This window comes from Cupressus sempervirens, chromosome 7 (genome assembly GCF_028749045.1).
Source record: "Cupressus sempervirens isolate cs-2001-9-10 chromosome 7, ASM2874904v1, whole genome shotgun sequence".
NCBI classification, from domain to species: Eukaryota; Viridiplantae; Streptophyta; class Pinopsida; order Cupressales; family Cupressaceae; genus Cupressus; species Cupressus sempervirens.
This window is the reverse complement of record NC_143124.1, coordinates 676,833,115-676,849,078: the sequence shown is the minus strand read 5'-3', so window position 1 is coordinate 676,849,078 and position 15,964 is coordinate 676,833,115. Positions and strand designations below refer to the sequence as shown.

Here is a 15,964-nt window from a genome sequence, read left to right as displayed (position 1 = left end):
AAGTGGACGAGGAGTCGTAGTAGAGGTGAGCTCTGATTCGGAATCAAGCGGTTACAACAACAGTACCGAGTACTCTCCTCTCTCAAAGAACCAACATGGAAATGATGTGACAGTCACTAGTGAAGAAGAGGATAGGCCAATTAATATTGAGGAAATAAGCCAGGCACCCAAGGCCGTTGGTGATGCTTTGCTAGTCGAACCGAATCCAAATTTGGGGAGATGCACTACAACACTATGGTTAAAGCAAATGCTTATGCCAAGAGGCGAGGTGGTGACTATCCGAACAGTTGAAGATATTCAAAGGTTAGTGAAAAGGAAGACAGTGAGAAACAGAGACAAATTGCGAAAACGGTGGCAAAGGTAATTAGAAGCGATGATGAGGATCATCGAAAAGTTCAGATTGCTATACCAAAGTTTAGCAAAGCAATGGATGAGATTGTAGCCCAAGAATATGAGATAGTAGAGCATAACTTGGGAAGAATCATGGACGACATGGAGTGTGAGGAGATCTAGGAAGGCATGGTTTCAATTAGAGAAAGATTGAGTAAGGCAAATGAGAGGATTGTAAAGTTGGAGGCCAAGAACAAGTATTGGAGAGATTGCTAGCCTATCCAACAGTTGCACCAGGCAACCCTTCCGCAAGACAATGGGAGCAACATAGAAGAGATATCGGCTCAACTGTGCGAAGTCAAAGATTGGACCAATGATATAATTCAAGATGGGTGAAATTTCTTGCCTTCCTTTATCTTGACATTCAAGTCATTGGTGGCTATTAGAGACAAATTCAGAACATTTGAAGGGGAGTGGAAGGATTTCCTTCTAGTTAAGGACTTAGCCATTCCTAGGCTACAGGAATTTATCGAGCTACCGGAGAGATTTGGAGAGAACCAAGTTGGTAGATGGAGGAATGAGTACGGTGGAGTCTTGGTTTGTTGCCTTGACTATCAAATTGAGGATACTTGAAGAGATACAGGATAAAATTGCACTGCACAGCACAGCCATTGAGACTTCCATTTCAATCACGATGAGCAATGTTGGGGCTGCACTTAATTTTCAAGATATCAAAGAGGAGAACATCAATGAAACAGAGTTTGGATCGAGATTAGACGAGTTGGGGAAGGTTGCCATCAAGAAGAAGCATTTGGACACCCTTGCCTCCCTCAATGCCTTTATCGGATATGCGAAAGAATATGAGAACGATCATGAGAAGACACTGCAAACAGCGAACAACATGATGAATTCAGCGGAGCTCAAGATGAAGCATACGCTTTGCCATCCCATGAAGGAAATCAACGACAGGCTAGCCAAGTTCATTGCCTTGGCTAAAAAGATGAAAGAAAAGGGTAGAATTATATTAGAAAATCATTTGATGTAAGCCTAAGTGGCAAATTCTCCTTCTTCTTGGGTAGGATAGGTGTCTCATTCGAATTGGCTACCATTTTGGTGCCTTCTCATTGGTTGTCACTTTTTGTTTTTTTTCATTGGTCCATTGATGAGGTGGCGTCTTCCCATTGACTGATGGGGTGACAACCCTAATTAGGGTTTCTGGGATTTGATCTAGATCGTTGATTTTGCTTCTTAATCTCTACCGTTGGTTGTAATTTTGGCCCCTATATAAGGCAATTTTCTCTCATTTGTAAAGGGTTGAAGAAAATTGTTGCTTAAGATAATACCAAAATTGCTTCTCTTATCATTGTTGTGACTTGCATGGTGATTAGGAACACTTGGTATTATTGCATAGTTTCTACTTCCAATAGTTAAACTTAAATTTCATTGAAGTTGTTAAAGTAGATTTTATTTCAAGAAGGTTGTTAAGAGTAAGAGTAGATGGATAGTTATATGGTGATATTAGTGATGTTTGATAGGGATATATAAACTAGGCCACTAGCATCCTAGTGGCTTGTTAGGAAGCCTTGCATAGTAATCTAATCTTTTTTCTCTTAACTCATTGCATCTATAGAGGTAGAGCCGCTGGTAAGTTTCCATCAAATTTGATCCCCGTCCATTTGCTAATCTTCCCATTCATAGGAGTAGAGGTAAAGCAGCAAGTAGTTGAATAGTTGGAATTCATTCTTGGAACAACTTAGAAAATTAGAAGCATCATTGGCAAACATACCCTCCATCATCATCACCATCAACATCATTTGGCGCTAGTATACATTGCAAAGCTAAGACTTCATCACCATCACAACAAAAGTCCAATATCCTTGAAAGAAAAATGTAAGCCTGCCTACGTGATTAACCAGCAAATCACATTAATATAACTGAGTTAGTATCCACAGGTCTAAGGAACCTTGGAGTTTTTCTCATGTTCTTCATGAGTATTTACTTTTCAAGAGAGGGATTGAGTGTTTGATATTCCATATCAAGTATTCAATTGCTATATGTTATGTAGTGGTACAAAACTGACATCAACACCTTTGAGTTAGTGAAGGTTTATCGGTATCACTATTTCCAATTCTTGATAGAAGTGTAGTTAGAGATTCACCCTACCCATTACTCGCTCCACGAGTAAGTGGATTCTTTCTTGAAAGATAAGAAGAAAGGATAATGGTAACACCCATTTTATAAAATCTCTTGACTTCTTGCTTACCTTGAGTTGATCCAAGGAATGGTGAGAAGGAGGAGCCTTCCCTTTAAGGTAGGAGAGACTTTGTCTCACACGCTATGGCTGGTCATCCTATTTTGCAACTAAATTTTTACCCAAAATTGTCGGTTGCAAAATATCCACCCAACAGTAAGCACGAGTTGTGGATGACACTATAGGGGCAGATTTGAAATACCTATCAGAAATTTTATTTCTAGATGAGAAATTTGGAGGATAAGCTAAAAGTCTCGAATGATATGGTTGTTGCAGCTTTAGTGCATTTTGATACCACCCATAAAAGGCTTGAAGAAACTTTGTGTGTAGTGCAATTCAAGTTAAAGTAAAAGGGGATAGTGAGTGGGATTAATAGAGCATACTTTCACACACTACAAGGGCTTTGGTAAAGATGAAATCAGATTACTTGATGTTGCTCAAAGATAGAGATATAGTCATCAAACATGCAGAAGAAAAAGAGGAGGTACATGAACTATGTCTTCAATTGAGTATGACATATTACTCATTAGATCAGGCTGAATATCAGACTTCTATGGCAGCCACTCACAAAAAGGAAGATCCAAATCCCAGGGCCAATGAGATCATACAAATGATAAAGAGATCCATACTTGGTGAGAATGAAGGTGAACATGGTATTTCGATTTCTCCCTATCCACAAGATGTCAACCACATGATTTATGATTTTTATATCAGCAATTACATATCTTCACAACATCAAGAGGATAAAGATGAACTGAGTGATAATACTACTGGAATTTCATGTGATGGTGATATTTTCGTTGATGGAGATGAAGATTTGATTGATAACACTTATGGTGAATCAAAAAAATAGTTGTTTTGAATGAAACTGAAGGTTTCTATAGTCTGGCTAGTGATTGATGCCAAGTTTTTATAATATGGCAGCTATCTATTTATTGGTGATTTTAACTTTAAGCCTTCTTTAGTTATCAATGGTTGCCCTACTTGGTCTACCATTTTATTTTCAAGTTTGGCTCGGCCTACAAAAGTTAGTGAGTTGCAAGTAGATTCTTGGAGACATCTCATCTTGAGGCATATACCTTATGAGATGATTACCCCTCCAATAAAGGGGCACGGTGACAACATTGCTATCATTTATATTGCTGACCTGAATTATGACAGTGACATTTGGAAGTCTGATAAGTTGAATTTTATGCATATTGGAGTTGTCTTCCACAGCATTATGGTGATTTTCTAGCAAACTAATACAAGAAGATGATAAGAGTGATAGACACCTTTTCCTACTCCCAGGATCGTGTTGATAGGCTGATTTGGGATCTAGAAGTTGATAGGACAATTTATTTACATATTGTGGACCATGTTGGGTTGCTTCACTGTCTAAGGCATGGTGCAGTTATGTTTAGACTCTAGAGTGACGCACCAGGCAGGTGCAGCAGTGTTTTGCAAATTGATATGAGATCCTGGTATTAGTTTACAGATTCGTGATTGCTTGAGGGCAAGCAATCTCAAGGAGGGAAGATTGTAATGTGACTTATTTGGGAGCTTAATGCAATGTACTAAAAATTTATTTTAATATTTAAAAAGAGGGTAAAAATGTGACAAAAGACAAAGAAGACAAAGAGACAAGGATAGGAAGTTGAAGGATCACCAGCTACTCCTTAGAAGAACAAAGAAGAGCCCAGTTTGGTATGCTTGATATTGGATTTAATTTCTGATTTATCTTGAAAATTTGAGGAAGCTTCAACTTTTATTCAGGATCCTAAGGACGGAAACCTTCAGGCTCTTCTTAGTGAATCGGACATAAACCTGATTCAACTTTGTAGTGAATTTGAGACAGAGATTGCACTACACATACAGCTTCCTTCTTAAGAATTTTCCAATCTAATTGTGTTACTGTATTTAAGATTGGATTTTGGTTTCATTAAGTTATTGTATTGCTGATCAATATAATACATTAACTTTGAGCATTTATATATGGAAATATTAGTAGTGGATTTGAGACAGATTGCACTACACATACAGCTTCTTTCTTAAGAATTTTCCAATCTAGCTGTGTTACTGTATTTAAGATTGGATTTTGGTGTTATTAAGTTATTGTATTGCTGATCAATATAATACAATAACTTTGAGCATTTATATATGGAAATATTTGGTGTTTTGTAGTTTGAACTTGGAACTGTGCATGCATTTGTGGTTTGATAATTCTGGAATTATTTGTAAGGAACTTGGTTAAATATCCAGGTGGACATTATAGGTTAATTCAGAATTGAAATCTAAAGGTAAGCTCTTTCAATAGTCACTGGTTGTTATTTCCTTTGGTAAATTTTGAAGTTGCATGCGTCAATATCGTTGTTTGATGTTACATTCCCAGGTAGAAGCATTGGGCGATAGATTTGTTTTTGTATTTGCTTGATTGGAGTGGTTTCATTCAAATATATCTATAGCGGTACCTTGACTTTTTCATGGTTAACAGATATGCCTTCTTTCCAAATTTTTAAGTAATAAGTTCAAGTAGTACTTTCTTCTATTCTTGCAAACTCTTGAATTAACTATACACTTGCATACAAATTATTTTAAAAAACAAATGAATTCTAAAACATTGTGAAGTTTGGCAATAGAGTCCCAATTACGAAGGATGATAGCATGGATTATTCTTGCAAAAATGAATACAAATGATAGATTGACATGTGTACTTTGTGACCTATGCAGAAAACTTAATCTGGAATCACAATCAAGAAAAAGTTCTCATCACTCTCTGCCAATAAGAGGGATGTTTGACAATTGTAGAGCAACCACATTCTATTAAATTGCATATTACTATTGCTCCTATAGTGACTACTTTAAGTCAGCACAGGTGGTTAAGGATCCGAATGGTGAGATAAGGTTGTTGGTTACTACTTTGATTGGAGATCATGAGAACTTCAGTGCCTCAAGAACCTTATGACAACACAATGAAGGACGTACATCGGCTAATCAATAGAGTTTGCAGCTAATTTTTCCCCATTACATGTTTTCCATCGTGACTTAGATGTTTTTTCTCATGAACTTTTAGTACCAAATTTGATTCATTCAAAGGTGATTTTTCTCTCTCTGATTCCGTAAAAAATCACTTTGTTTCACCATTTCTGAATTCTAATGTGTTGTGTACATCCTGCTTACCTTCGTTTCTTAATGAGTTTTTTTAATTTCCTATAGATGTATGCTGTACATAAAAGATTTGAAAAATTAGATATATATTTCCTTCCCACCTAGTATCTGTTAAATTTCCTACCTCCGTACCATCCAAAAGAGCTGATAAATGGGGACCTCTATGAGTTTAGACAATTTTGTTGGTCCTTTGTGCTGTTGTGAGCAAAGAGAAAACTCATTAAATCTTGGCACATCACCTCTTATGCATTTTTTCTCTCCATTTTTTTTTCCATAGAAATCAGTAAAATATGATCAGGTTTTAGGTTTTATTTGTTTTGAGTTGGCCAAACACTTTGCATCTAGATATCAAATGAGTCGACCATCTCTAGAAGTCTGATCTCAATTGCAAAGGTCCCAAACTTTGAGATCATTCTTCTTGTATCATTGGATTGTTGAGCTTCGGGATGAATAAAGTAGCAAATGCAAGTGATTAAAGTACCTTCATATAATTTTTCTAACAAGACTTTGGAATTAAGATTTTTAACTTGATTTCTTTCACGTTGTTCTATTAAAAATAGAATATTATTACCTACTAAAGAAAAGACTTTGAGCTCCTTATTTAAACAACCCTAAGAGCTCAATCAAATATATCACTTGTGACTATCTATCAAAGACAAAACAAGACTTGATCATGATTCAGGAGATTGCTCATAGAGATGTTGTGGTAGGGAGTTCCATCCACAACATTCAAAAAACAGAATTTTTATCATAAATGAAGTTCATTTCTGACAAAAGGGTTAATTCACATTACAGATTAATTGTATCACAAAATTTGCAAAACAGTATGAGTAATTAAGCACAAGAGAATTATGACAGCTCAAATCCATGGACGTCATTAGCTGTCATTTGGGAATGTTCTAGGCATTTGAATTCAAGGGTATTCCCTCAACATTGTCCACATTTATAAAACTTTATTGGTACTTTTCATATTGACTGTCATTCATCCCATGGTTACTCCCATAAACTCCACCGTTTTCTCTCTTTAAGGCATGCATCCATGAAACTTCCAAAAAGAAAATTGAATTCAAGAAATTTAAAACAACTAATTGTGCATGCTACTAGTAAAAGCCAAGATGCATTTAGATTATCTAAAACCTAGCTCATATGTTGTAGGGAATGGAATTCTGCTTACCTCTCTACATCTCCTCTACCCCTCCTAGATAGCTTGTATTTTTCTCTCCGACCCCATGGAATGAATTGTACCTGCCTCAGAAGTGTTTTCTGCCTCCATTCTAATTCTACTACAACCCTTCTTTGTCTGCAAGGTCTAATTCTTAGCCCTGGTCCATTATTATCAAACCCTAAAATTCCTAAAAATTAATAGCCAATGACAAAATTGTAGAGTGCAGAGGGGCCAGGGGGTTGAGGAGTTGGTTAGAACCAAAAGAAAATAAATCCAGTAATATATATAATGTGCCAGAAGAGTTTTAAAAGAAGAGAAGGAAGGACAATCACAGACTATATAAATGGACCCTGATAAAAGACATTGACCTTGATAAAACACACTGGAAATAAATCAGCAAGGAGTATATCACAGAATATAAGTATCTGCAGATTTAACTGCAACAGCTGAAATTCAAGCATGTAGACAAATTAAACCTTTATGTGCATTTATTTTTCTCTAGAGTTTCCAAACTTGATAACTGATTTATTTATAAACATCCTGGTCCAATGCTTACATGAGATTTCAAGAGACTTTCTCGAGAATTGCTGCTTATACTGCCCCTACAGTTTAAGATCAATATGACAATCCAATCTCCAGAACTAGAAAGTATGTCATTTTCGTCCCTATCTTTGAAAAAGGAAGAAAACTCAACCAAATCAAACTGTATTCCTCAATTTAACAGCTTGCAATATGCCTACTGCATTGCTACCAGCAATTGAAGGTATTATTAGATTGTACTTGCACCTCAAAACCATTGTATGATTCCATTCAGACTGCTTATGCCTGAGTGTCATGGAGCTCTTTTGCAACAAAAGGAGAAACAGAATCTGTAATGAAGTCGTACAAAGACATGGTGCTCAACTCATGGCTGGCAGCCCAATGCTGTGAATTCCAGGTTGAAATTCTAGTGCCAAGCAAATCATGCAAGAGGAACCTGAAATAGTTGCCTTTGAACAATTGCCAAAACCAATCCATCACCTGTAGCCATAACATCAAGAATTCAAACAGGGAAAATTTTACCATGAAAGTTGTTCAGAGATATCAGATTTCCGCAATCCACTAAAATTACAATTGAGTAGCTTCTGGTTTAGATTGTGTGTGTATTTTTGGCATCAACATTTCAGATCACACTCCTTGATCCATCATCAGGATGTAAGAGAGCAAGAGACACAAAAATTGCATCTTCTGGTTTTAGATTGTGAGTATTTTTTGCATCTATTACCCTTTTACATCCTGATGATGGATCACGAAATGTGATACGAACCATTAATGTTAAAAATGCACAGAGTCTAAGCCAGAAGCTACTCAATTCTAATGAAAGTCATTGCAATACATATAGATTACAATTATAGAAATTAATATATATGGTTTTTGACAACCAGACTTTTGTGAGTTACAGAGAAAGTTAATCCTGGAAATGACATATCAGCATGCCTAGGATTTCTTGATCATTGAAGATTTGCAGACCCAATATAGCAAAAAATCAATTTGGAGCAACCAAAGAAACAAATTTCTAGAATATAGGAGAGATTTGATATGTGAAACAAAGATACTATTTTCTAATAGCACAATAGTTGGCATCATAAGATTCAAAGCAAACATCCATGTAATCTGAATTATGATATAACGGCAAAACCAATATTTGCAGATACAAAATGCAAATTGCATCCAACACCATCTGTATAAAAGGTGATGATCATTTCTCAAAAAAATTAATAACAAGATTTAAACACACAAGAAAAATATAGACCTTTCCTGAACTCCTATAAAAAGGCATTTTACTAACAGAGGGCCTGTAACAAAATACAGAGAGGTAGATATCTCAGAACTCCAATTCTCACATCTCGAAATGAAATTCATCGTAAAATGTGTGTTTTGTTCACCAAGCAAACTGTAAAAACGCTAGCCAATCCATCTTCTAAGCAGAAGACCTTCAGCAATGTATACGAATTAAATCAAGGTAGCCTCCTTTTGTATAGGACACAACTCCTATTCTGATTCTTTGTTATATGCTCTGTGGCTAAAAATCTATTAACATATGCAATGGAAAAAGAAGGCAAAATTTGTTATAGCCAATTCTTGCCTATAAGGGTAGTTGTAATGGTGGGAATCAACCTTATGTGCTGCTGATGAAATGACCAAGAGAAGGGAATTGAATCTAATAACCATCCATTTGAATTTTACTTGAGAACAAGAGGTTGATAAACTAAGCATGAGGAATCAAGGATAAACTTACACGTACTAATATTCACAAGAAAGGAACAAATACATGGAAGCAAGCTTAATTTTTCTTAATGGATTCATTATGATTTTTCATAATGAAGCTTATCAACAGCAAAGGGCACAACATATCAAGACACGAAGTACAAAATTGAAGAATGGCAGACAGATGAAACACAGAGATCGCCAATGCAGAGATCATCAATGCTGCATAGCAATAGCATACCAGTCAGACTTGGTCTAGAATTGGACTTGGCAAGGTAAAGATTAGATACCAGACCTAAAGTCAGTACTGACTTAGCATCTGACATGGAAAACTAATAAATTGACCCATTTGGAAATTATACCAAAAAATAGCTAGCAATCTTTCTTTCCATGATATTTATTTCATTCTGACATTGGTAACGCTGAAGGCAACAAGATTGAAAACACAACCAATTGGTGAAAAAAAAAAGAATAATAAACTGCTATAGAAATTGTATTTCCCGACAAGTAGAAGTCGGAAATTATCATGCAGTAAACCAAGTTTGGGAGGATGAGAATCGCCCTTTATTAGTACCTCATCCCATTTCAACAGATAACTTTTCATTGTACTACCACACATAGACCACGCAAGATAAGGCAGGTTTTTGTTTCTTTGGTTGCCCCAATTGATTTTTCACTATATTGGGTCTGCGAATCTTCAAAGATCAAGAAATCCTAGGCATGCTGAGAGATCATTTTCAGGATTAACTTTCTCTGTAACTCACAAAAGTCTGGTTGTCAAAATAATATATTTTTCTTTCTATAATTGTAATCTATATATATTGTAGTGACTTTCATTAGAATTGAGTAGCTTCTGGCTTAGATTGTGTGTATTTTTAACATTAATGTCGGAAGATGTAAAAGAGCAATAGATGCAAAAAATACACACACAATATATGGCAAACATAAGCATCCTAAACAAACCTGAGAATCTTGCACCAGCTCATGGGGATTTATCATAAGCTCGACCAAAGAGTCAACTCAACTCTTTTTTCTTCAGACTTCAAGCATTAGACATGAATTCAAAAGTTACAGTGTTGAGGCTATAACAAATGATGGTAATGGACTTGAATATTTTGTCTAGCAATGTATGGTATTAGAATTTAGGTTTTCTCAGCAGAATTATGCAGTGCTAGTGTCTAAGACACTGCAAACTGCAGAGTGAAATTATCTCAGTTTTCACACAGAAAGTCTGTATCGGAAATTATTATTGAAGAAAAAAATATCACTTCTCTTCGAGGAACGTATATTACCATAAGTGACATACTTCTAAATATCTCCATGCAAATCTTGAAGATTCATCTTTGTCATCCTCCAGAAGATCCTGTAGCAATCCTCCAGAAGATCCTGTAGCAACCAATGACTCGCATATGCACCAATACATGGTTTCACAATGTGATAATTAGCTGATTTAGGGAAAGGCTTGTGCTTCCAACTTCACAAGGAATATTCAATGCTTTGCAATTTTTCCTTTGCACCCACAAAACGAGAAGACTTTGGATTGAAGGTTATTCATCTTCCTAGCAAGAATTAAAGTAATGAACCCTCAGATCAGAATAAATGAGAAAAACAGAGCACCATTTTGTTAAATGGTCTCAGATTGAGACTCATTAGCGATTGCAATGGAGATTCACACCTTATATCTATGCCATATTTGCTTGATTTCAAGGGTTATTCGCATGTCAGAGTTGCATCCCCCCATCACTAGGTTCTATTCAATATTATATTACATTTTCAGGAGTGTGAATCTTTTTTCGACTCTGCTCTTCTTTTGGTTTATATCCTTTTGCAACCATTTCTAACGACAGGGTGGAAGCAACATCAAAAGAGCCTTTTTTGTGACACAAGCTAATAAGTGCATTGTAAGTTGAATGCTGTGGGAGAATATCTCTTTCCAACATATCATATAAAAGCATTTTTGCATGATCCAGCTTGCCTTCATTGCAATGTTTCTTGATTACACTGTTGAAAGCGTGAATTTTTCGCTTTTGATCAAGTTTGTCAAGTAACTCTAAAACAAGCCCAAACTCCTCTTTTTTGCAAAATGCATTGATAAGGGTGACATAAGTCACTTCACAGGGAACCAACTCTCTCTGAAGCATTCCATCAAATAATGCACAGGCCTCCTCTACTTTGCATTCTTTGCAAAGTCCATCTATCAGAGCACCATACGTGATAGAATCAGGAACACAGCCATTTTCTATCATTTTCTCCATGATCTTTTTGGCCAAATCAGTCTGATTTGCTTTGCAATATCCATAAATCAGTGCAGTATAAGTCACTTTGTTTGGTACCATGGCCTTTTCAAACACTTCAGAGAAGTATTTTTCTGCATCCTCCAGATTGCCTACTTTACAAAAGCCACTTATCAATGCTGTGTAAGTGTGAATATCCGGTTCACAGCCATGTTCAATCATGTCATCAAACAACTTCAACGCCTGGTTTGTATCTCCCTGTTTGCAGTGTCTGTTGATTAGAATTGTGTAAGTTACCTTATCAGGACGTAGCCCACGTAAAATACAAGTATCCAACAATTCGTTAGCCTTATGTAACCTACCCTTTTTGCAAAGACCATCAATTATTGCATTATACGTACAAATACTAGGCGTGCAACCCTCTCCAATCATTCTATCCAGCAACTTGAACGCTTGAGTCAAATTACCCTCTTTACAATGTCCTCCAATCAAAACAGTGTAGGTCACAGAATTTGGAGCCAAGCCCTGTTCCTGCATTCTTCTAAACAGCATTTCAGCTCTCCTCAACTTCTTTATCTTACAGTACGCTTCAATCATGGTAGTATAAGTATAAACATTAGGCTTAGAATTACTGCTCCTCACCATTTTCAATAGCAGTCGAAACGCTTTTTCAACCCATCCTTTCTTGCAGAGACCATCAATTAGAGTACTGTGTGTATAAACATTAGGCATAAACCCTTTCTTAACCATTTCCTCCAACAGCTCAAAGGCCTTCTTGACCTTACCTGCCTTGCACAAACCATTGATCAGAGTTGTAAAAGTAATAACATTAGGAGCACAACCTGTTTGCGACATCTTCTCAAACAACCCGAACGCTCTGCCCATATTACCCTTCCTGCAATAGGCATTGATAATTCCAGTATATGTAATAGGATCTACCTCAAATCCCTTTTCTAACATTCTTCGTAAGTGCCGCTCGGCTTCTCTGAGTTTTCCCTCTCTAGATAAACTTGCAATCAATGTCTTATAAGTGCAAGAATCAGGGGGCACACCGTTAACAACCATTTCTCTATAAAATTCCTCTGCTATCTCACAACTGTCCATTATCTGACATAACTCTCTGAGTACACAATTAAAAGTATGCACATTCAATGGCAGTCCTTCATTGTTGATATCAAAAACAATCTTGACAGCTTCTCTAGTCTTCCCTGCTTGAGAAAAACTTCTAATCATTAACTGCAGCACACTCTGGGCTTCCTCAATCAGACCATCATTAACCAGCGACCTAGCCATAGTTTGGTAAAGCTGAATATGAAGCTGGTGCTTTGGTTGCTTGACTGACCAATAAAAGAAACTGAGTGCAAGCCCCTGGTCATCCCTCAGGAGCAGCTCAAGCACTGTAACAGCATGTTGGGTGCTCAGTTTAGTGGCCAAATGTTCAAGAGGTAAAAGTGAACGGCCTCTGTGATAATGTTGCGTCACGATGTTGCAGATTTCTCTCAGAAAATCAGATGAGTTCTGAATGAAATTGACACTACTTGTACTGATACTTCTTAGATTCATTAAATCAGGTACTACGACCGAAGCCACAAAAGCAGAGGAGGTCCAACAAATGCGGGTTCGGCAGAAAATGTGACCGTGGATGATTTTGGCCATTGATTACATCCACAAAAAATTCAGTCTCGACCATGCCAAAATCCAGATCACTTCAGAATTTTGTGCTTCTCCTGAACGTCAAATCACTTGGGTTCACCCATCTGATACCCTATTTTGTCTGCATAACTTCAAAATACTTCCACATTGCTCCCATAGTCCATTACCTTCGATTTTTCACAGTTCTCTACGCCCACAAAATGCCGCATAGCCAAGGCGTTTTTATTATGAAAATTTTCAACGACAATTAGGAAGCAAATTTATATTCTCAAGGTTTACAGTAGGTGTAAGCTATTTAATTCGTCTTCTCGGAAGTGAAAATTATATAGGTATATTTTGCGAGTGATTGATTGAATCAAGATTGATAGAAAAATTTTAATGTAATGAAGATAGATAGATAGCTTTTATTTTCATGAGGCTAAATACTGCCTTTGGGACAATCTACTAATTTCAGCTAATTTTGGTAATTTGATTCTTTTTCTTGTGCAAGTTGATGATTAATAATAACTATTCAATTTATTTCTTGTTGAATAAACTATACCAAGAGCTATAGGATATAATATTCACAAATGTGTTCATATTGCTCTTGTATACATGACATTCTAAAATTAAGTGTTGTTTAGTTTCTACATTCCCATAATTGTAGTACATGCAAACCGTCTCTTTTGGTCTCTTCCAATACTCAATCTCATAAGAGAGTTGATAAGAGTTGGTTCTCAATTAGGCGACAAAAATTTTAGCTCTTTAAGAAATGTCACCCCCTGTGTACACTTTTCAAAGTTGATCACATGTGGGGTTGAACTCGTTGATATAATATATTTTATTCCTTTCATGCCTATTTCCCAAATTTTTCTTGTAATTTTTTCCATAACAAAGACCTTTATTTCTTTGTTATTTGTGGGACACATAGTGAAATGTACATTTCATTTACTCATTTGCTTGATGTTTTGTTACATCCATTTTTTTCGTTTACACAATATATCATTAAAGACAACTTTAGGTCATCTATAAGAACCATTAGTCAACTACTATTTATGTTTATGATGTCAAAAACTTTTATATCACCTTGTCGTGTATGTTAGATCTTTAGTGATATTTGATGTTACTTGATGTTATTACAATACCTATTGATGATGGAGAACATTATAAGTTTGGTTATTTGATTATATTGTGTTTGTCGGATGATTATAGTTAATTTCATGTTGATTATTGGATGGGGTGATACTTTATATTTATGGACTTGCTTACCTCATACTTGTATGTGTACGGTTAAGGTGTATGTTCTTTATTTATGTATGATGTGTTTGATGTGGTTGAGAGAGAGGGTTATAGTCACTTGATTGCAAGATCTACATGATGTATTGATCTTCTTCATTGTTTATTTTTATACATACGCATGTATGTACATGTTCTTCGTTTATGCAACTTGTAGGTATCAAACATCAGCTTCCGTGAATTGTCAATATGAGTGTGTCCTACTACAATGTTTCAATGGTAAGAAAGGGGAGATAACAAACATGTCCAAATCCCAATCTAGGCCATCATTGTCCTTAAATAGAGGACAAGTATCTAATTGACTACATATCTAAATTTGTCAAGGTCATGTGGGTTTGTGAACCCTTTCAAGGTAATGTGAATTATGTTTTGTGATTACTTGGTGAAACGAATTCATTAAGATTAACTATGATATTAAGATAATTATATATTGTGAATATTATGATATTAAATATGAAATATTTTAATATATTTATTAGATTAAAAATGACTTAATTAAAAGTCTAATTGTTGAAATAAGATATTTAATTAATTATTAACTTAAAACGTAAATAAATTATATAAAATAATATGAATTGATATAAAATATCAAGTTACATATTATATTATGCTAAAAAAGTTAATTATAAATTTTCATATTATATTGTGCTAAATATATTGATTATAATTAAGTTGTAATTTATGCATATTGTATGTACACCAATTTTTAAAAAATAATTGCTAATTAGTTCCAAATTAAAAAAGTTGAATTAACAACTTAACTAGAAGAATAATTATAATTTAAGAACTCTTTTATTATGTATGATTAAGAGACTTAACTGGGGGATTATTTATTAAATTATAATTCTTTTTATTTTGTATAATTGAGTTAAGTAAACTTTGATATTCACTAAATGTGCCAAAAATATTAATATAATAGAAATTATGCAATTTAAATATAGCCGATTTAATAATTAGGCTTTTATTGTAATTAAGAACTTCAATTAAAGTCAAGAATAATAAAAAGTTTAAATGATTTTTTGAGTTGAATTTATTTTATTTTTAGGGTTTCTCTATTTTGAACCCTAGATTTAGATTTTTCTTTAAGGGTTAATTATTATTAGGTGTAAGAACTTTAGGGATTTTTGGAGAGAGAAGAGAAAGTAATTGAAATTTGGAATTTTTGTTGGAAGTTTGTTCTCTCTTCTTTTCAAATTGCTTCATAACTTTGAGGTAGGATTTTGAACCTTTATAATTTTAGTTTTTAGATTGGAATATCTTTATTTTTAAGTTGGTTCTTTAAGGCTTTCTTTTTTCAATTTTGGTTATTGTCTTTTCTATATCAATATGAGTTTTCATATATTGTTTTAAAGATTTTTTGTGATTATTGAAAGAATTATTTAAGTTAGGATTTTGATGTTTAAGGTTTTCATATAGATTATGATGAAAGAATATTGATTAGGATTACCTCTTAAAGTTATTTTCTTTGCATGTTTGGTTAGGGATTTGTGCCTAGATGTTGAAAACAATTGGTTGATTGTGTATTGTCTTTGATGTTACACAAAATGGCATATCTTTACCATTTAGTGTATACTAAGCTCACTTGGGTGATGAAGTTAATTTCATGTGTCTACCGAGTATTCCAGTGTTTGTGAAGTTCAGAAGATAGTGTCAACCGAGTTA

At 35.0% G+C, this 15,964-nt stretch overlaps 1 protein-coding gene across 3 annotated transcripts; it reads right to left on the bottom strand.

The window, feature by feature from the left end:
• Positions 1-7,397: 7,397 nt before the first annotated feature.
• Positions 7,398-13,305, bottom strand: LOC149548474 (Pentatricopeptide repeat (PPR-like) superfamily protein). Of its 3 annotated transcripts, XM_089792534.1 has the most exons (3): positions 10,816-13,305; positions 10,433-10,699; positions 7,398-7,913 (listed from the first exon to the last, which is right to left on the bottom strand). In XM_089792534.1, exon 1 carries the CDS (start codon positions 13,028-13,030, stop codon positions 10,901-10,903), a length of 2,130 nt encoding a protein of 709 aa, XP_089648660.1. In that variant the 5' UTR covers positions 13,031-13,305; the 3' UTR covers positions 7,398-7,913; positions 10,433-10,699; positions 10,816-10,900. The 3 variants fall into 3 exon arrangements, with proteins under 3 accessions (XP_089648660.1, XP_089648658.1, XP_089648659.1); XM_089792532.1 differs by having other exon boundaries at positions 10,433-13,305; XM_089792533.1 differs by having other exon boundaries at positions 10,447-13,305.
• Between the last annotated feature and the right edge of the window lie 2,659 nt (positions 13,306-15,964).

Excerpts from the sequence above, each read along its gene's own strand:
- LOC149548474 (XM_089792532.1), bottom strand. The coding sequence starts at position 13,030 with ATGGCCAAAATCATCCACGGTCACATTTTCTGCCGAACCCGCATTTGT.